Source organism: Psammomys obesus, unplaced genomic scaffold (genome assembly GCF_907164565.1).
Source record: "Psammomys obesus unplaced genomic scaffold, mPsaObe1.curated_primary_1811, whole genome shotgun sequence".
Classification (NCBI taxonomy): domain Eukaryota; kingdom Metazoa; phylum Chordata; class Mammalia; order Rodentia; family Muridae; genus Psammomys; species Psammomys obesus.
Genome location: NW_026592548.1, coordinates 6,606,138 through 6,627,798, shown reverse-complemented (window position 1 = coordinate 6,627,798; position 21,661 = coordinate 6,606,138). Strand labels below are relative to the sequence as shown.

Genomic DNA, 21,661 nt, shown 5'->3' with positions numbered 1-21,661 from the left:
CTTCAACAGCCACGATCAAGTCAATGGTTCTCCAGCTACCAGGTATTTCACAGGAATCAAGCCTCTGCTGTCTCTGTTTAACTTCTTGATTCTTGTTATCCATGTTCACTATCCTCTTTGGGTTCTTTATTTTCCTATTAAAATTCCCATTCACCTCTGCACATCAAAACAAAACAAAACAAAACAAAAACAGTTGAGTTTGGTTTAAACTGGGCTCCTCCTCCTAATCTAACAGTCTATCACTGATGGAGAGTCTGTCCCTAACATGGGTCTGCCTTATCTTTGACAACAGGGGAAAGATCTGTCTGACCAATGACTCCAGGTAAGAAGACTAATAATGTTCTTTCTTGATTATATTAGCTTAAGTTGGATTTCTGCTACTTACAGCCAAGACTTGGAAGGCCTAATCAAAACAAGCTGTACGTAGCTGCATATGCCTTTAATCCCACTACAGGCAGAGACTGACAGATTTGCAAATTTGAGGCCAACCTGGAATATAAAGCAAGGTCCAGGCCAGCCAGGCTACATAGTGAGACCCTGTCTCACAACAACAACAACAACAACAACAACAACAACAGCATCCGGCGACACAACTGAGCCATATTAGAGCTTTAAGAGCTCCAAGGGTGCTTGGGACTGCAGGTGCTGGGTGAGCAGAGCAGACCAAAGCCTCAGTGTGGGAAATCTGCAAATATAACAAAACACTGCATTTGGACAATAAGTTGCACCATTAGGGATTATTCTACCTACAATGCTGCCTGTTGTTTAGAAGCACAACCACAATTGACAAACAGATGACCAAGGGAAGAGGCAAACCACACCTTAAAAGGCTCTAACTGAGCTGTCCTTAGTGCTTAGCTGTCACAGTCCCACAGAGGGAGGCTGGAATGGCAGGCTGTGAAGGTGAATGCGCCACTAGAGCAAGCTAACATAATTCCCGAGCAGACTACCTTGTGCGGAGGAAAGAGCACTCGCCAACAGCTGCTACCCCTTGAAACCACGAGAACACCAGTTTCAGCTCACCTGACAGCATACTCATCAGTTCCAAGGAAGTAGGGCTGTCTCCAAGAGTCTCCCCTTGTATATTCTGAGAAATCTCCTGTGCTGTTTGAGTCTAAATTCCAACTTTCCACAACTTAGAATCATCTGGGCAGAGAGCTCAATTGAAGAACTGTCTTTATTAGGTTGGCCTGTGGACATGTCTACAGGGAGACTATCCTGACTGCTAATGTGAGAAAATCCAGCCCATTTTGGGTGACACCATCCCCTAGGCAGTGGTTCATGAACTCCAAAGGACAGGAGAAGCCAGATGGGAACAAGCAAGCATGAAGCACGGACCCACTCACTGCACTCTGCTCCTGACTGTAGATATAATACGACTACTTGCTTACGTTCCTGCCTTTATGTCCCTGCAATCATGGACTGTCCTCTGCAGTGGTTTTAGATTTTGTTAGTTCTGAGACATAGCCCTGGATGTCATCGGACTCACTATGACCACGCTGTCCTAAAACTCAGACATCTACCTGCTTCTGCTACCCTGGGATTAAAGGTGTGTGCCACCTCACCCATTCTGTACCTTACAATTGTTGAATAAACCCTTTCTTTCCCTAAGCTGCTTTTTGGCCAAAGTTTTATATCACAGCAGAAGAACTCAAACTACAACACCTCTTAACTGCCTGATACATTTTTCTTTTTTGCTTAAAGTAGAACATGGATGTCAAATCAAGGGTATTCTTAGTCATTTTATGATGTTTTAATAATATTTTAGACTACAATTTACATGAATTAACTACCTTAAGACCTTAAATACTTAGTCAAATAATTGTTTTTTATATTATGAGTTTTAAAAAAGAATTACATTTTGAATGTTACCAGAAATAAAATCTCTTACCTTGAAATTTTCTGTGATCAGAGTAAACAACTTCGTTGAATTTCCCACAACACAAGCAGTATTTGACATTATTATCTCCAAGGGTGATAAAACTTTGAGTTTAGTGATCACCTGAAATTGTTGAAATAATAATTTTCTAAACATAAGCAGTTTCCAAAGCAATTGTATATTAGTGTTAAGAAGTAAATCATTACAGTGCATAGATAAAATCCTATACTCTTAATTGAATGTTTCAGTTAAAATGTATTTCAAATGCTCATATATTAAACATCTATACCTAAATACAAATATAAAATATCAAAAACATAGACCATATTTTACTCGCTGGTTTTTGGCAGTCTAAACTCAAAATTAACCTGAGTTTACCAAATATTTATTCCCAATACAAGATTTTTTTCAATTAATGAATTTGTGTGTATATGTGTAGAGATATTTTAATCCAGCAACATGACTGCTCTGGCAAGGGGTCACATCCAAATCCCTTCTAGGTCTTTGTGACCCAGCTGGAATGTAGACAATGCCCTGGATTACAGTATAATCTGGCTGGAACTCAGACATGCCTTTAGTACACACTTTTAATCCCAAACAATAAAAGTAAGATTAGTTTAAAGAAGGAAGCATTCATGTTTGAAAATGATGTCTAACTGAGAAGCAGGCAAAGTGACAAATCAGAGAGAGATTTGACAGAATGAGATAGGATGCCCCAACTCTCAGGACGGGAAGGAGAGGCTACTTAAGAGCAGAGCAGAGAGAGTGAGTCTGTAGGTTCAGTGCAGTTCAGCTGGGTTTGTGCAGTTCAGTTCATGGAGTTCAGAGGCAGTTTTTTTTTTTTTTCATGCAGAACAATTCAGTGAGAAGCCAGATTGAATCAGTCAACTTGTAGAGACATTTTGAGCTACGCAGCTGAGTTGAACCAGCCAACCAGAGTTCAGAAAGAACCAGAAAGGGTGAGCTTATTCAGCAGTAAGTCTTGGAGGCTGAAAACACTCTAGGCCTAGGTTAGCAGAAGTTAGCTGAAGCCCTTAAGGTCCAGGCTTACAGAGGATTAGATTATACAGAGGCTTGAAGATTTCAGGCCTAGGTGTAGGGACAGATGAAAAAGAGACAGAAATGCCCTAGATTCATCCCAAGCCATGTATTAGTAAAGCTTCGGTATGGATCATTTCATCCCCTCAGAAGGGGAATAGCCATACCTCAAGACCCAGCTATACCACTATTGGGCATATACCTTGTTGTATGTTGTTCCATCATAAAACAAGGATATTTGCTCAACCTTATTCATAGCAGCTTTAATCATAATAGCCAGAAATAAGAAACAACTGAAGAATGGATACAAAAGCTGGTACATCATCCCATCAGAAGAAATTAAAACATTTACAGTATGGATCTAGAATTACTTCAAATCTACAAGTTGTAAAAAACTTACCTTTGCATATGTGGTATTGTCTGCAAACTGTGACAGCATAATCTGAGGGCTTTTTAAATCGATGCTTGCCATTCCTATCTCACCTCTGGCCAGCCCTCTTCCTTCCACCACTGCCACAATGACCGAGGGGGCATGTGCAGACACTGCTGAGGAGGTGGCTGGCAATAGTTTGCAATGCAGAAACATACAAATGTTGGGTTGTTTACAGTTCCTTCTAGAAGACCTCAGAGTCCTAAGTCTAGTTATTTTGTATCTTTTACCTATTCTTTGGTAATTTCATACATGTACACAATATGTACTGATCACTGGTCATGCCCCCCTCCCTTATGTCTCCTTTCACATTCATGTTATCCCCTTTTTTTCCTACTGAGTACAGCTAGTGCTGCCTGCAGGAGTGGCAGCTGATCTGTTGCCTTAACCTGTGCAGGTCTTGTTCAGGCACCATGGCTAGTTAATGACATACCAAACCGGAACCTTTATTTTCAAAAGTAAAAGCTTCACTACCAAAACAATAACAAAAAATTATTAAAGTTCAAGTATTATGTCAAACTTAACTTTACATTAAGATTTTTTTGTTTGTTTGCCTTGATTTTGAGATAGGGTGCATATTCCTGACTTCCTAGGACTTTCTGGGGAGATCAGGCTGACCTCCAACTTTGGCAGTCTTCCTGCCTCTGCCTCTCAAGAAGTGCTAAGATTACAGACATTAACTACCAACTGCTGCCTGCTCCCTTATGAGGTCTTGGCAAAAGCAGAGATAACTTGTCCCTAAATCTGGCTACAGGTTTGTAATTCCTGCGCTAAGCTTGCATGCCACGCCTTAATTTTACACATAGATAATACATTTATACATTGTTTTATTTTGAATTTTGTTTTTCTTTGTTTTGATTGATTTTTTTTTTTTTCTGTAGACCAGGCTTGTCTCAAACTCAGAGATCCCCTGCCTCTTAGCTGCTAGGATTAAAGACATATGCCACCACCACCTGACTTTTATTTTGAATTTTATTGGAATAAAGATATTAAGGAAAATTTGAATTTGGGGTTAAAATACATATTGCTCACCTACTCTACCATATAAGTACTAAAAATTTTAAAAAGATTTTATGTATTTATTTTATGCATATTAGTGTACACCTGCACACCAGAAGAGGGAAGTAGAGAGTATAGATGGTTGTGAGCCACCATGTGGTTGCTGGGAATTGAATTCAGGACCTCTGGAAGAGCAGACAGTGCTCTTAATCACTGAGCCATCTTTTCAGCCTGAAGTGCTAAAATTATTTCCTAAAAAGCAACTATAATTTCCTGTCTAACTCATGAGCTGGCTACAAGCAGCAGATGGAAGTGCATGCACATAAGTGCACTGTGCAACTATCACAGTGGTAGCTACGAGCACCAACATTCACCATGTGTGTGCTTCTCATGTGTCAAGGACATCTTAAGTTACTTATGTTAATCTAGTCGTTATAAAATTCTATCAAATAGGTACTTCTCTTTACTCAATTTACTTTAAAGGAGACCGAAGGATTAGTTCAGTGGTAGTGTCTACCATGTGTGAGAACTTGGGTTTGATCACCAGCATTAGTAAATATATGAATGAGGGAGTGAAGGAACAAATGAATAGCATGTATAAAATTTCAAGTGTAAAACAAACATGTCTACGTTTGGTGTACAGACAAGTATTTTGGATGGCAGGAATGCAAAGGGACAGTGAGAAGACACTGGGAGATGTTGGAAGCAGTGGCTAGGGGAATGTCAAGCAGCCCTTGTGATGATGGCCACACAGTTACACTCCATCTGACAGCAATGGAGAAGCAAAACCATTAGAAACACTGAGTGTGTGTTTGTGTGTGTGGCGGGGGGGGGTGTCCTATGGGCTTCATGGAACCCTCAGCATTCACATGCTAAAGTTCTGATCCCCAGCAGCTAAGAATGTGACTTTATTTTCCTGGATCTGAAAACCATATTTGCCCTTTACAGGGGTAATTAGTATTAAGTGGGGCCAACTGAGTGGATTTGGTCCACTACGATACAAATGTGAGAAGTTTAGGACATACAAGAACTGGGGAACAGACCAGAAAAAATGGCCAAGACTGAGACAAGTAGAGAGGCTTCAGATAAGAAAATAAATGTTTGCTGTTTAAGACAATCAACTTGTAGTATTTGTTGTAAAAGGCCCAGAAAATTGAATGTAATGAATAAACACAAAGTGGAAAAATCAAACCCACACATATTTTCTAGAAGAAAGTACAAAAAATATAAATATCATAAGACTGCGGGTTGGATGTGAAATGATCCCCAGCCATGAGTGGATGAGTTGGCCCCAGCAGGTAGTACTACTGAGATGCTGGCTGGGTTTGCTTTCTAAACACATCTAAATATTTCAAAAGGTAATGACAACACTAGGCAACAGGAACCTTCACCTCCTTTATAACATGGTGGGGCAACCACCACATATGCAGCGTGTCCCACTGAAATGCCATTACGTATCACTATGTGCTTTCAAAAGCAATGTAGCAGCCAGGCATAATGGTGCATGCCTTCAAGCCCAGCATTTTCCAGGCAGAGACAGGTGGAACTCTGAGGCCAGCCTGGTCCATAGAGCAAATTCCTGGTCCATAGAGCCAAGACTACACAGAAAGGCGGTGTCTCAAAAACAGAAACAACAACAAAAAGTAGCATCTTAAATTGTATGCACATATGCGCTGTATTTGTTTTTTCTAGATGAAGCATTCCCTCCTGGAGGCTCCATTTCTTCTCAGGTGGTATAAGCAGGATCAAGCAGTTCCTGTGGGAGGAGGCTACATGAGGTGCAGCTGCCTGCTGTGGAGTAGGGAGCTCCACCAAAAAAAGAGAAAGACACATCACACACAGAGATCCTCTCTCTTTCTCTCAAACACACACACACACATCACAGAATTGAAAAAACACTCCTGTAATCCCAACACTCAGGGAGGCAGAGGCATGTGGATCTCTGTGAGTTCAAGCCCAGCCTGGTCTAAAAAAGCAAATCAAGACAGGACAGCCAAGGCTACACAGAGAAACCCTGTCTGAGAAAAAAAAAAAGAAAAGAAAAGAAAAGAAAAAAAAAAGAAAGTACTATTAGGATCAAGGTTTTCACCTAAATCCTATGAGATTTTTTCCTTTTGTGTCATAGTGGTTCAAACGATGCAAGTTTGCTTTATTTAAAAACAATGATAAAGTACCTAGTCATGTGAGCCTACCCTGAGGTGCACAGGTGCATTTTTTAGTCCTCTGATTCAGCGACAGATAAATGTCAAATGAGTTAACCCAATTTATAGTTCACAAAACTTTAAATTTTTCAAAACATCATCAGGGTTAATCTTTCACCAGTTTTACCTGAATATCCTATTTGCGGTGTCCTGCTTTTACAACCTGATCTCTGGGGATTTCCAGCAGATAACGGAGTTCTAAATATTTGTGGATAACTGAAATTTCCTGCAGAAGACGAGCTTGTACCAACAGGAAAGTTGGATGCAACTTTGTGTGTGGCATAAGATCTCTTTTTTTCAAATGATGAACCTAAATTTAAAAAATTATTATTAATTCTAGATTATTAGCAATCCAGAATTATGCATTAATTCCCCTAAAATTTCCAACATATCTACTTTCTATAAAATTTAATGTGGTAGGCTGGATGTGGTGGCACATGTCTTTAATCCCAGCACTTGAGAGGCAGAAGCAGGTCAGCTTGGTCTACTGAGTCCATGACAGCCAGGGGTCTGTTACACAAAGGAAATCCTCCCTTAATTTTTTTTTTAAATATGATAGTTGAAAACTTATAACAAATAAGTTAAATAATTATCAACAGTTCTGTTTACAATGTCTTTATTAGTCTGCATTATCATAATGGGCTCCATTATGACATCTTCATACATGTATACATTGTGTTTTGATCATACTCATCCTTTGTCAGTATCCTCTCTTGTGCCTCTCCTGTTCTTATTGACCCCTTCCTCTTTCCAATCAGTTCCCCTCCTACTTTCAGGTCGTTTTTGACTAGTGATAATTTTTGTTTGTTGTTTTATCTCAGGCTGGCTGTAGTTGAACTTACTAACCTCCAGTTTATGATTCTCCTGCCTCAGCCTCCTGAGAGGTTGACTCAGGAGCATGTACCAGCATACCTGGCTTGATAATCATGCACTATTGATGGGGATATAGAGCTGAGCGTGGCTTAGTGGGTACAGTGCTTGCCTAGCACTGCTAAGGGCCTGGTTTTCATCTCCAGCATGCATAAACCAAGCCTGCTGACACATACCTGTACTTTCAGCACTTGAGAGGTGGAGGAAAGGATTTCAGGAGCTCAAGGTTATCCTCAGCCAGAGTGAGCTGAGGTCAGCCTGCCTGAGCTACATGGGATTTGAAAACAAATTAAGAAATATTCTGATATAGCTCTTGAGTATGATTTCCTCAAGACTACTTTAACTAAAATCAGAAGTCTCCTTTCAGTCACGAGGAACAGTTTATAATTAAGTGTCTTTTCCTTCATTAGCTTCCTCACCTGAATGTCTCCCCTGTGCAGTATTATAAAGTTGGTTCAGACTCACTTGGTTTCAGTACTTTTCAGACACTTGCTTAGCAGCATGTTACCTATTTTACAGTCATGTCAGAACATTTCACAGTGTACATAGTCTAGCAGTGTCTGATAACACAGAAAGAAGTTCCAAACAAGCAAATGAGACAAACAAGCAAATGAGAAAACCAGGCTCTTCTGCACCCTTTGACTTCCACACACGAGTCTTTGCTCTCCGCCTGCGCCTGTATAACTTTCTGTACCACGTCCCTGTCTGCTGCCTTCCTGTTAACTGTTGGCCTCCATACTTTTAAAATCTCACTACTAAATCAACATTTTGTTTTCTCTAGGCATCTCATCTGTCCTCTTGTTTTCTACTGACATCCATTTCCTGACAACTTTCAGATTTTCATTTATAGCCTTGCCTCGCCTCCCACACCACACAGCATGGCTGTTAAGATTGCCAGGGATGGAGCAGAGGGCAAATGTCTGAGGCTTTGTGTACCGCATGGTCACTGTTACATATTCAACTCTGGCAGTAGAGTAGAGGTGCAGCCTAGGTACTATATTAAGTGAAACAAACATGGCTATATCTTTTTCAAAATAATTTCTACATATTGAAATTTGAACGTCATGTAATTCCATATGGCAAAAATAACATTGTCTTTTAAAGTTTTTCAAGCCAGGTGCAGTGGGGCATAAGGAAGAGGCAAGCGGTCCTCTGTGAGTTTGAGGCCAGCCTGGTCTACAAAGTGAGTCCAGGACAGCCAAGGCTACACAGAACACCCCCCCCCCCCCCCGTCTCAGAAAACCACAAATATATAATGTTTATATTTTCAATAAATGTTTATTTATTAACAAACAAATAAATATTTTAAGCCCTTTAAAAATTCAATCAAAAGTATCTGGACTCAGTTGCTCATACTATTAATCCCAGCATGTGGGAGGTAGAAATAAGGCAACTCTCTGAGTTCCAAGACAGCCAGGGCTACAGAATAAACTGTCTTGGAAAAACAAAACAAACGCCCCAAAACAACAAAAACAAAATAAACTCAGTGAGCTTAACGCCAGGCTGGTTGACATAGCCAGCACCAGGTCAGTAAGGGCTGCATGCAGAGACCAATCTCAAAGAAAAGTGCAGAAATTAGAGGTCGGAGATAAGGCTCAGTGCTTAAGAGCACATGCAGCAAGCCAGGCCTGCCATGCACCGAGCTCAGATCCCAGCTGTTACCCAGCTAACAAGCAGGGCTCAGGTCTCGCCTGCCACAGTCTGCCTCAAAAGGATAAGGCAGAGAGCAGTAAAGGAGGAGTCCTTGTCTCCATCTGGAAAACAGCACACACCCATGCTAAACATTCAAGACCATGTACCATCGGGGTAATATCTGCCCCTGTGTGCAGTTTGTGGGCTGAGGGTCTGAAGAAGGATCACAACTTCAAGGGCCTGAGGTGAGACCAGGCTCCTGGGCTACACACAGAGAACATACACTAAAAGTAAATAACTCAGTAAAGTAGAAACAAATAAAGAATGTCACTGTATCTTGCTACTTCTTGGACATAAACTTTTATATCCCTTCCTAGAACTTCTAAATATCAAAGGGTAAACTCTTTTCCCCAGTGTTCACTGTATTACCAGCCAAGTTGAGCTTTTTATTCACCCACTTTACTTCTCTCTGGAAATTTTATAAATGCATCAGATAGTACTCTTTTTTACAGGGTCTTTATCTGTGGCCCAGTTTGGCCTCAAAACCTCCTGGCCTTGGCCTCTTAAATACAGAACACTGAGATCACAGGTGCACCCCACATTTAAAAAAAAAAAAAAAGTTTTTAAAACGTTTCTGAGGCTGGAAAGATGGTCAGAGGTGACACACTTGGTGTACACACACCAGAGTTCTGACTCCCAGAATGTACATAAATGGCAGATGGGTATGGCCATCCCTCTGTAACTCTAGTTCTTAGAGTTTAGGAGCAAACTGCCTGGCTAGATTAGCCATGTCAGTGAACTCAGGAATCAACTGAAAGACCTTACCTCAGTGAGCCTGACTAACTAACGTCAGGCAAACTAACGTCAACCTGGGGCCTTTTCAGGCTCTTCCACACACTCAAACATGCATGCACACAAACACACATGACACACAGACAGATACATTCGAAGTGGCTCAGGTCTCTGCTGGGTCCCCATTCGGAATGTCAGACAGATAGGGCATACTCATGACTCTCAAGCCTGTTTTTCTCAACCACTTTTTATCTAATAACAAACATAGAAGACTTCAACAATTGAAATATTTCTTCACTCATAAAATCGGGTCAATCGATTCTGTCTTTATCCTTTGAATGAGTTGAACTCATCCTGAAGGACTTTTTTTTACCCCTTTAAGTATGTGGGTGTTTTGCCGACTTGTACACCAGAGGCCAGAAGGGGGCATCAGATCTTGTGGCGTCAGTTACAGACAGTTGTGAGCCCCCCATTGGGTGCTGGGAATTGAAACTGGACCTCGAAAAAGCAGCTAGCGCCCTTAACCAATGAGGCGTCTCTCTCCGGCCCCAGGACTTAATATGGTAAGCATCTGAATTAGATGGGGTGTTCACTTCAACCTATCTTCATTCCGTTCTAGAACCTGAAGACTAAAATCTGCTAGCCAAAGCTAGCAGACCTCCACTATCAGAAAACGCAACGCAATCTCCCATTCACCACATACTTTAAGAAGTGGGGGGCCAGTGAGACGACGCGATGGCTACCTGAGACTTAATTCTCCAGTTCTGGAGGGAACTGTTCCCAGAAAGTCATCCTTGGAACTCCACACCCATACCTTGAATGCTGACCCACACTCATACTCACAGAGCGGGGAAAATGTGAAACAAAATTGTAAGGAGAAAAGTTAAAGGCAGGCAGGATTTCCTAGCAATGAATTTCAGGGCAGTCTGGGCCATAGAGGGCCTGTGTTAACTCACGTTTCAGCTTTACATAGGAATATTAGCAGAGCGGGGGAGGGGAGGGGACCCTTCCGTTCAGTGTCGTAATGATACTGTTGTGAAGAGTCAAGGCTTTCCCGCCTGTTTTGTTTGAAATTGTGAGACCTGCTCGTTCTGTAGCCCAGGCTAGCCTTGAGCTGTAGTGGCCAGTGTTCGAATTAATGGCACGAACCACTCCCACCATGGACTGTCACAGGCGCCTTGCCTGGTGTGGGCCGCGCGAGGCTGCTGCTGCTGCTCCTGTCTGCAGCAACGCCCTCCGTGCTGGGCCTGGACGCAGAGGCCCAGGGCCCACGTTGGGCCTCCCTCCCCGAAGGCGAACTGGAGACGGACATGGCTTCCTGCCTCAGCATCCCTCAGGCTGTGCTGACTGCGCGCAAGGGCGGCTTCCACCACACTAAGGCAAGGCAGCGGAACGGCCGGAGGCCCTGCGCAGGCGCAGTGTGTTCACGGAGCAGGAGGGAGGCCCTGCGCAGGCGCAGTGCCCTTACGGCGCACGGACACGGCTGCGGACAATGCGAAGGCCCAGGCCGCTAAAGTTTCACACATTTGACCCTAGGGATGAGCAGTTTTGTTCCGGTCATTCGGGAGCCTGTGTAAGCCTTCTCACTCCTTAGGAATCAAGGAGCACCAACAACTTGGAATGTCAGCTGTCTCAGCTCATTTTGAAGGAGGGAGGGACCTCGCGGGGCACTGACCCCCGCGTCTTGCAATACTTTAACATGTCCTAGTTACATCCCCAATACACTTAGCCCTGAAGTGCCTAGCTGTGAGTCTGTGCTCACAGCTGCATACACGGCACATACCAGCCGGTGAGATAGCATGGAGTGAAAACCAGCAGCTAGAACCATCCTACTTTAGAATTGTACTTTCATACTCAGGGTAGAAACATACAGTCTTGTAGCTCTTTACAATCCTTAAAATATATTTACTTCCAGGTGGCAGAACTGGGGATAAGTGTTCTCCATGTATTTGGACATTCATGTCCTGTGCTAGTTTGAGTAAAAATGACCCCACACTCAGGTCTGAATGCTTAGGGTGGGTCACTGCTTGTTGGAGCACACCTCTGAAACTGTATGTAAGCAAGCCCCTGCTAAGCGCTTTGTTGGTCATGGTACCTCTTCAAAGAGCACTAAAGCATGCCAGCTATACCAGGTGTGTGGTGTCTCAGTATCTGTGGCTGAAATGCTCACGCCATTGTTCTTAGTAAGGATTTAAGAGATTTGTTTTTACAGCCTTTGATACTAACCTGTAGAAAGATCAGATATGCTTATCTGGGGACACACCAACTGCTTGCATGGTATGGAGGCAGGTGCCCAGAATCGTAGCACTTTGTGATACGGAATTCTAGTGCAATGTGAGAGTTATCTTAAATATTGCGCGTTGTTTCCTCCCTTTGCATGTTAAGGTTTCCTCAGGAATAGGAAAAGAATTCTTACCCACAAGCAACTACATAAAAAAGTAAGTTCAAATTACAAATTAACACCAACAGTGTAAATTTACTATTACTATTCACCCAGTCTGAAGCCAACCCACATTCAAACCCTCAGGCGAGACCCTAACAGACTCAAACAATCCCACCTAAACCCATCTCAAGCAAACCCATCCACTGAGTGACTTCCAGGATTCCGGTGACTCGTGATTCGGCTCTACCTGGCCCCAGTCTGCACCTTTCCTCAGTTGTTTAGGGCTTGCGGCCTCCAGGGAAATCCTCTTGAATCTTGTCTCCAAGGGGAATGCACAGCTGGACAGCCACTCCACTTTCATGTATCTTTTATTTAAATCATGAGTTTTCCTCACTTAAATCATTTCCCATCATTGTTAAAGGTCAACAGGACAGAGGAAGGGATCAGTAACAGCTCCAAGTTTGTTGTTAGAGACATCAAAAACAAACTTCAAATATAGACAAAAACTGTACTAAGAACACCACAGAACATCTAAATACAACATTTTACAATACTTGTATAACTTATCATTAACATATAAAATATTAAGTCACTTTTAGGTTTGATAAAGTTCAAACACATTTGGACATCTTCCCATATGACTCTAGCTCACTAGTTCAGGCTGCACATTCACCCTCTCAAGCACTTCTTCAGGCATGCAGAACACAGGGCTAACAGGTTTGATCTGCTCTTCTCCCAGAAGTGACAGTCCAGCAATGCCAAACAAGGTGTGAAAAGGATCCACCTGCAGGAAATTAATTAACAGTTAAGATAGAAATCCAAAACACCTGTCCAACCTCACTAACAGTAGTATTGTGAGAAACCTCTATACACTCTAGCCTTTTTTATAAAAAGGTTCAGAGCAACCTTTGGACTATTACTAACAAGGCACTATTCCCACCACATGGAAAATGCCTGGGTTAAGCACGAATGTCAGCCAACAGTGAAAATTTGCAAAACCACAGAAATAACTGTACTTGCCATGTCTCCTGGCCTGTCTGCAAATCCTCCAGTCTCTTCATCTTGACAAGCTAAGATGAAACTCCGAAGCTTTTCTCTGTCAATCCAATGAAGTCTCCCAATTATCTTTAGGGAGGCCAAAACCCACCAGGAATAGCACACATCTGGTAACTAGAAAGGGGGGGGGGAGGTGTAGAAATCAGGGAGGACATTGGCACGATTTACTGCTCTATTTCATTAGATTTGATGGAAAATTTTAATGTCTAATCTCATGTCACAACAGTAAGGAAGCAAAAAGTGTGTCAGGGTATAGTGGACACAATATAGACAGAGGCAGCAAACTGCTACATTTTAGGCTCACTTCAGCCATGTACACATGGTAACAATGAAAAAGACCATCTCCCACATTGGCACTCATACCACTTCAGTATAGTCAGCAAAGATACACTTACTCATCTACAATAAACAACATCCTACTGGTCCTCAGCTGTTATTGGTGAAACCCAGGAGAGAAGAGCTTCTAGGCAGACCATTTCAACTCACCTGCTGAGAATTCAAAAGCCGCAGACCCTACATTCCCCCTTTGGTCTGAACAATCTACATTCACTGAGCTCCAAGGATGACCACAGGCACATTTACTTTCCCTGGTCTCACTAAGGAGACCAGGCTGGCTTCAAACTCAAAAAGATCTCTTTCTATGCATCACTTAAATGCTAGAAAGATACCACCCACATTTCCCATGGTCAATGAGAATTCTAAGTTCTCTCCTAAGATATCTTAAGACTGCACAAGAAAAACAGCTCAGTTTTAAGCGAAGTACCAGACACCCAAGGGTGTAGCATAAAGAACCACTACAATACCTTCTCAGGTCTTCCATTGAGTCCACCTGAGGGCAACTGTCGTTCACAAAGCCACCAACCAAGTAAGTCAGAGTTCACTTGATGCAACTGACTAGTTATCGCCAGGAATCCTGTGCAACAATAGATCTAAAATTACAGACATAAAGTACACAGGTGTAATTCAATAGTGACAAATACCACCAGAATTATGAAAACTCCATCTTGTAGCTTAGAATCTATTCATTTACAACTTAGTGTTCTCTAGGACAAGCATAAATGTGTTTACTTGCATACACCTAGAGATTCATGCCTGCCATCCCAGCACACGTAATTAAGGGCAGCCTGGACTACATAGTAACAGTACAGAATGTACACCCCATATAAACGCCAGTGATCATTACTTATGAGGACTGAAGCTCTGTACATAGCAGTGTATACAAAACCCATTTTCCTTCCTCAGCTACTACGGTGTGGCCATTCACAACAAAAAACTGTAAAACTTCTTCCATAGCAGCTATCCCCTCTAAATTTTACTGAACTTTAATTGCAAAATTACCTGTCCAGCATGAGATTCAGAGCCTGGCCTGCACCCAAATCCACCATCAAAGTTCATACAGGACAAAACAAACTCAATCGCCTTTTCCACATTAATAGCATCAAGCTTGCCCTATAAAAGGAAATAAAACTATTACAACTACCTACAGCACTCACAAATGTTTAATCAGGCCCTTCAACATAACATTCAAAGCTTACCAATAGAGCCAAAGTTGCCACTGCACAAAATGAGAATCTTGTATCAATTTCTCCTAAAAGACAAAAAAAGCAAAGGCAGTCATGTAAATGCTACAACTGACCTAAGAACAAAACCCCAGTACACATTAAATTTCCCACAGCCCAGGCTAGCTTTACAGCCAGGAGGCAGCCCTCCCAAACATCCAAGGAAAGCAGCTAGAAAATTATAAAGCAGGAAGGAGCCTTTCTTAGTAGCTTACAGGGAGCCCACAAACACAGGGAAACTACACATGGATTATATGGCAAGGATTCTAGTTAATAACTTAGAATGCAATCAAGCTCCCTACTTTATAAAAAGGTTCACATCCCACAAAGCAGCTGGTCTTAGGCCTGCATTTTGTTCCACCCCAAAATAGATTATCTACATCAATCAAATGAAAAAAAATTTCCGTCTTTTAAGAGATATTTTAAAGATGTCCTCTCCTCAGGGAGGTCAGACCTTCAAAGCTAAATATTGGGGATAAAAATTGAACCTACCTTATCTTTTAGAGTGTGGTGTGCTGACAAACCAGCACAGGGCATGCTGGGGCTTCCAGCAGGCCATTTATTCCAGTTAGACCAACTGCTTAGTGGGACCTGAAAAGATGGAACAACTTGAGATCTTCTCATTACTACCAAGACAAAGATGTTCTGAGTAAGGAGTAGCTGACTAAAACTGGCCTTACCCCAAATGTCTCCAGCAAATGAACCATCTTCCTTCTGTAGACTTTGTACATACGCCACAACTTTGTCTACATCGATAACATGGATACTATCGTACAGAGTAAGAATCTGAAAGACAGGTGGGCAGCGAAGAGTTGTTCTAGATCTGCTCAATGCCACCAATTATGACCTTTCACCTGACTACACTCAAAGGCACAGTTTGTTAACACTTGAATTAGTAATCAGAACATAATGTAATTCTACTACATGAACCCTTGACAGTCTAACAGAGGCAGGATTTACATCCTCTGGCTCCTCACTACCCTCCAAGGTCTCAGTATCATGAGAACACTCATCCTGTTAGCATCAGCTAATACATGCCATGACATCATTGACCCTGTAGGATAGGCTTCACTCCCAAAGACTGTCTCTTTTGGATCTGGGCAAGAGCACAGTGACCCCCCAAACATTTACCTGGACAGCACTGAGTGTGTACAGCAGATGGGGATCGTGCCCAATGCTGGCACTCACCCCCCCACACTCATGCTGGCACGACTTGATGAACACCAGTATTTCTTCTCTGTCCATGCGATGAAGCTGTCCCATGAGGTCCATCACTGTCAGGCCCCAATAGATGCCGCTCATTCTCAAGTACTCAGACATGCAGTATTCCTGGGAGAAGTTTCTTAAATGTCAAGCTGAACTCCCACCCACCTTATTTTTTTTGGCTTTTAGAGCAGTGGTTGTTAACCTCAGAAAGTTCTGGGAGAAGGGGGTAGGTTCTGAATACCACAGGCTTCCTAAGTCCATTGGGAAACAGATCTGATAACAGCAAAATTATGGCTCCCCCTAAACTAAGGAGAGTCTAAAGTTATAAAAGTAGAGAAAATGCCAAGTGTCTCCCAATATCACATGTTCTAAAACCCAGAAAGGCAGCTGGGACATGCAAAGAATTTACAGTGATCCCTCTTTGGGGAGGGTCTTCCCATACTCAAAGAGAGCCTACTTGCCCCCAACTTAGTACCTTCCTGGCAGAATTTCATCAGGTACATCACGTTTAGGTAAAACCTTTTCAAGGTCTCAGCGTAATTCTAGAGCTAAAGTGTTACACATCAGCAAACTCAGATAATACATGCCAACACATCACTGACCTTCAAGGTTATACCCCAGCGAGAAAGGAGCAAAAACCCTTCAGGCTTAGCCCTTTATGAACCTCTGACACACAAGGTACGCCTATCACAATGAACTTCAAAGGGCACCCTAAGCCCCCGAAGTTAGAATCTACTTAGCCCGTTGTCTTGGACAGCCATACGCACATAGTCATCTTTCTTTGACCCGTAGGAGGCAATATAGTCAGCATGTTTCTCCAGCAGCAGGGTGCCAGGAGCATCAGCCTTGATAGTCACGTCCTTCTGTGGTGTGCCCTTGCAGAAGTGAAGCAAAGACCAGTTACTTACGTGGCCTGCCTGCCAATATACACATGAGAAATCTATATGACCAGATCCCGGTATTTTTTTCAGGTCTCAGAGTAATTCTAGAGCTAAAGTGGTTAATAATCAACTTTAGATTCAGAATACATGCCGGTTCATCATTGACCTGAAATCACCTTTGTCATCACTCACCTATGACGACTGCAATGGACACATTTTTGCTAAATAAGTTGAGATTTCTGAGCACCTCCTACAGTTCTAATATTATTCCCATTACCAAGTAATCAGTCCCCATATGCTCCAAATCCCACCTTCATATCTACGACCGTACCAATCACCCCGTAAGTGGGTAAAAGCTATTATTATCAAAATAAGCATTGTACTGTAATTTACTAAATTTTAGATTCAGAGTCTCAGTTATAAAGCCCAGTCTGGCCTGGAACTGCCAGTGTAACCCAGGCTGCTCTCAAGAGATCTGCCTGCTTCTGCCTAGGGAGTGACAAGATCGAAGGCGTGGGCAAAGGCCGACTTTCTTCCATCCCGTTCAAATTTTTAACTTTGAAACAATATCCTTAAACATCAGCGACTTGGGCATGCCTGTTTTCCTCCTCTCGCCCGAGTCCCTGATTTAGAGAGAGACGGACGGGGGTTAAAGAAAAAAAAAAAAAATCAAGCGGCCCAATCACGCCTCGGGAACTGCAGAAAGCGCTGAGCAATCGCTCAAGAATCCGTCCGTACAGGGCCTCAGGAGGCGAGAGGAAGGCCACTGCTGGGCGCTCCCGGCCAGCCGAGGCCTCAGGAGACTGCTAGCCTTGCAGACCCGAGCGCTGCCCCGCCGCCACCCAGGCCTCCCCGGCCCTCACCGCAGAGCTGCCGCGCTCACCATGGCCAACAGCCGAAAGACAGAAAGTCCCAGGGCGAGCGGGAGTCAAGGTCCGCGCGCATGCGCACTAGCCGGCCCACGCCCTACGCAGCCGACCGCGCTCCGCCCGAAGGACCCCGCGCTCCCGATTTAGCGGCCGCACTTCCGCCTGAAGGACTCTGCGGTCACGGTGTAGTGGTCCACGTTTCTGCCTGAAGGACCCCATATCGCTCAGTTTAAGTGCTTGCCCAGCGTCTATGGAGTCTGGGAATTGATTTCAGTCGTTGCGGAAGAATCCAGAGTGGTGGTGCGGCCCTGTAGTCCTAGGACTGGGGAAGTGGAGGCAGGAGGATCAGTCCAAACAGCATTTGGAGGCCATCCTGGGCCAGAGTCCCTACCAAAGAAAGAAAGAAAGAAAAAAGCTTTATAAAATTATAGTACATCTGTTACTCAGCTATTGAAAAGAACTGAAGGCTCCACGATATGTTGCTATGGAAAGATCCTCAAAAGATATATGAAAATGCATATTTAGCATGGCCTAGTCCCTGTTCCTGATTCTTCAGACCACTAAAATAACGCTTAGTTTTCAGTCTGTATTGGTATGTTAGTACTATTTAACCCCTTCACTTTTAACTTTTTTTTTTTTTTTTAAAGGTCCTAGGATTGAACTCAGCTTCGAAAATGGTAGGCAAGTGATCTGTCACCAAGCGGTCTCCACTGCCCAGTCTGCCTCTTCAAAGAATAAAACATGCCCCCCACCTCAGAGAACCGTAGCTGGAACAATACTAATTTATAAGTTCGTCCCCCCACCCCCCTTAGCCAAAATGTCAGGTACAGCCACGTGAGAGATTTGAATGTGGCAAGTCTATACTGGAAAATGCCATAGTTGTAAAATACCAATTGTGTAACATAATGCTTGTTTTGCAGTTTGTTTGTTGATTGATTGCCTTCCAAATCTCTTTGCTTACACCCAAGTACTAAAGCTACTCCCAGCCTTAACCAGGGAAGCCTTTCTATACAGTGAACAATGGGGAATGTAAAGACTCTAGACTGCCCAAGGTTCGGAGGAGAATATGATGTTGAGGGCTGAGCTCTAAAAACATAAAGCTTTAATGGCCCTCACAGAAGAGGGGCACACAACCTTAGGGAGGATAATGGAAGACGGTACAACAGCCATTGCCGCCTTGACCTCAGAGCAGCTGTATTATCACTGGTATTTTTGTTCACAACTGGCCTTATCAACAGTCACTCAAAGATGGGGCGGGCGCTTTGAGCCCTCTCTGCTGACCTATTGGGTACACACACGTGGTGGGAAAGGGGAAGTCACCATCTTCTGTCGCGGGCCTGCTGTAAGCTGACCAGGCCTCAGTGGACTGCTGAAACCCACCCGGTTAAACTCAGTAGGCCACAAAAGATATGAATGTGAGAACAGAGTTGTAAGGAGGATGGAGATACGAAAGGGTCGACGGAGAGAATAATCAGGATGCATCATATACGTGTATGAAATGGTCAAAGAACAAGATAAAGAAGCATTGTTGGCTGCAATGATATTTTGGGTTAAACTATATTTTAAAATTTAATCTGTTTCACTTTTAAAATGTAATTTAAAAAATTTAAACGATTTGCAGGGTTCATATTATGTTGTCCTTGTTTAATGGAGATCTACTTTGGCATGCCCAGAGAAGCACCTGCCACTTTGTAAGTGGTAGAAAATGTCTATAACCACAGCACCCAGAAAGCTGAGACAAGAGGATCATAAATTGGATGCCAGCCTGGGCTGTTTGGTAGGTTCAAGGCCAAGTTGGGCTATATAGCTTGCCTCTGCCACTCAAAACAAAGGAGGAAACGTTTTTTTTTAATTAACAACACTTTTAAAGATCTTTTAATTTTTATTTAGTATTGACAGTTTGCCAGCATATATGTGCGTGTTCCTGGTGCCTGAAAAGGGCAAAAGACAATGTAGGGTCTCCAGGATCTGGAGTCACGCATTTTGTTAACTTGTAACACAGTTGTGAGCTGCCATGTGGGTGCTAGGAACTGGAGCCAGGTCCTCTGTACCTGCACATTGCTGCTCTTAGCCACTGAACCACCTGTCCAGACCCTAGTGTTAACAGTTCATGTTGTGAACTGCTGGAACGGTAAACCTGCCTCACTAGCGTTTAGTACACAGGCTGCGCCTAGTTGGCATGTTGACTGTATTGTGGAACAGCGTTGCTATGGGCAAGAATACTTCATCTACGATGCCACCGATTGCACAGTGAGCTGCAAAGATGAGAAATATGGGAAGAGTAGCCAGTATCTATTAATTATCCAGACTTCTGGGATGCTATTATGAAGAACTGTGTTTCTGAATTGATGAAATGGAATAAATATGGCATGGTTTCTGAAGCAGTACATTCAAAACTGCTCTTTGGGGTTTGGAGTAGATAGCTCAAAAGAAGATGCTTCCTTGGCCTGTGTGAGACCCTGGGTACAATCTCCAGTACTTAAAAAAAAAAAAAAAAGGCACTGGCTAATAGTTTATGATTTCTGATTTCTTTATCCCCTCATTTTTCATTCATTTTAAACAGAGGGAGACTGTGAAAATCTTGTTTGACTGGATCAGAAATCAACTAAGAGACAAGCCCTGGTCACTCCTGAGAGGATTTTCTTAATTGAATTATTGGAAGTGGAAAGGACCACACTAAACATGGAGGCACCTTTCAGTGGTAGCACAAGACAAAAGAGGGTCAGCTCTGCTCTTTGGCTCAATGCCTTATCTTGCTATTTGTCACAGCCGCTGGCACCTGCAGCTGCCACAGTCCACTGATACCACAGTCCAGCTTCTTCAGGCTTCTAAGACTGAAGACCACTGATCTCCAGGATCAGCAGGACTCCAGCACCAGGTTGAAATGCTGAGGCATCCTGCTTTGTAGAGTAAGCAGCTGCTGGGTTCTTCATGCTGAAGAAGCCATTGCTGGACTACCCAGACCATATCATGTAAGCCAGCCTGATAACTCCTTTTAATATGTATTCATCATATTTGTTCAGCTCCTCTAAAGAACCTTGATTAATACAAAAATCCTTTTGTGTATGTGTGTCTACATGTGTACATTGTATGTGAATGCACATACATTTATATGCATGTGTAAGGGTCAGGGATCAACACTGGGTGTCTTCTTCAGTAATGCCACCTTATTTTTTTGTGACAGTCTCTCACTAAACCTATACCTCATAGATTTTGCTGGAGTAGATGTTACATCAGCCATCGCCAGGGATATACCTTTCTCTGCCTCCCTAACTCTAGGAACACACACACACACACACACACACACACACACAGCCAAACCATCCTTCTCTGTGGGAACTAAGGATCCACTTGGCTCCTCTTGGCTATGCAGCAAGTACTTTATAAACTCAGCCATCTCTGCAGCCCACGATGTCGTTGTCTCTAACATTTGTTTATTTTGTGGTGTGTATGTGCACTTGTGCAGGCCATAGTGTGCTTGTGGAGGTCAGAGGACAATCTGAATGAGTCTCTCCTCTCCTTCTACCATATGGGATTCAGGACTGAACTCAGGTTTCCAGGCACAGTGGCAAGTGCCCTCCCTACCCACAAATGCATCTTACCAGCCCAGGAATGAAACCTTAGCTAGTGTAGGACTTCATGCTTCAGGATGAAGTAAAATTCTAACTCCATTAATACTTTTAAAGGTGAAATTGGGAGTAAGAAAAACATTTTAAAAATACAGTCTTCCCCAGTGCTTGGAAGGTATGGGTGGGTAGAAGGATTGGGGTTCAAGGTTGTCCTAGGCTACATAGCAAGTTGGAGGTATTCTGCTATATGGGATGCCGCCATGCATGGTGACATCAAAGAACAGAAGAATCAGAGAA

The 21,661-nt window shown here is 43.0% G+C and overlaps 2 protein-coding genes and 3 non-coding genes across 6 annotated transcripts in view; all 5 read right to left on the bottom strand.

Moving 5' to 3' along the window:
- The window catches only part of Msh4 (mutS homolog 4), a 58,089-nt gene extending 46,918 nt beyond the window's left edge, over window positions 1–11,171 (bottom strand). Inside the window, exons 1-4 of the mRNA XM_055614384.1 lie at window positions 11,000–11,171; window positions 6,675–6,857; window positions 3,318–3,475; window positions 1,892–2,002 (exon numbers count right to left, since the gene is read on the bottom strand). Of these exons, the coding sequence (XP_055470359.1) occupies window positions 1,892–2,002; window positions 3,318–3,475; window positions 6,675–6,857; window positions 11,000–11,171 (624 nt within the window). The remainder of the gene's footprint in view (window positions 1–1,891; window positions 2,003–3,317; window positions 3,476–6,674; window positions 6,858–10,999) is intronic.
- A 1,403-nt stretch (window positions 11,172–12,574) lies between these two features.
- Rabggtb (Rab geranylgeranyltransferase subunit beta) lies at window positions 12,575–17,898 on the bottom strand. 2 transcript variants are annotated; one of them, XM_055614411.1, is made up of 9 exons: window positions 17,810–17,898; window positions 16,813–16,920; window positions 15,971–16,168; window positions 15,520–15,625; window positions 14,816–14,868; window positions 14,619–14,729; window positions 14,084–14,209; window positions 13,245–13,394; window positions 12,575–13,008 (listed from the first exon to the last, which is right to left on the bottom strand). In XM_055614411.1, the coding sequence occupies exons 1-9, from the start codon at window positions 17,810–17,812 to the stop codon at window positions 12,868–12,870; spliced, it is 996 nt and encodes a 331-aa protein (XP_055470386.1). In that variant the 5' UTR covers window positions 17,813–17,898; the 3' UTR covers window positions 12,575–12,867. The 2 variants fall into 2 exon arrangements, with proteins under 2 accessions (XP_055470386.1, XP_055470388.1); XM_055614413.1 differs by lacking the exon at window positions 17,810–17,898 and adding an exon at window positions 17,790–17,809.
- On the bottom strand, window positions 15,825–15,893 carry LOC129682199 (small nucleolar RNA SNORD45). The gene has a single exon (XR_008720945.1). It is a non-coding gene; the product is annotated as a small nucleolar RNA SNORD45 (small nucleolar RNA).
- Window positions 16,571–16,648, bottom strand: LOC129682198 (small nucleolar RNA SNORD45). The gene has a single exon (XR_008720944.1). It is a non-coding gene; the product is annotated as a small nucleolar RNA SNORD45 (small nucleolar RNA).
- On the bottom strand, window positions 17,014–17,093 carry LOC129682197 (small nucleolar RNA SNORD45). Its single transcript, XR_008720943.1, has one exon. It is a non-coding gene; the product is annotated as a small nucleolar RNA SNORD45 (small nucleolar RNA).
- Window positions 17,899–21,661: the final 3,763 nt, after the last annotated feature.

Excerpts from the sequence above, each read along its gene's own strand:
- Rabggtb (XM_055614411.1), bottom strand. Across the intron at positions 14,869-15,519 it reads ATTTGCTGGAGACATTTGGG|GAGAAATTGATACAAGATTC; the intron begins GTAAGGCCAGTT and ends TTTGTCTTTTAG. Across the intron at positions 13,395-14,083 it reads TCAATGGAAGACCTGAGAAG|TTACCAGATGTGTGCTATTC; the intron begins GTATTGTAGTGG and ends CCCCCTTTCTAG.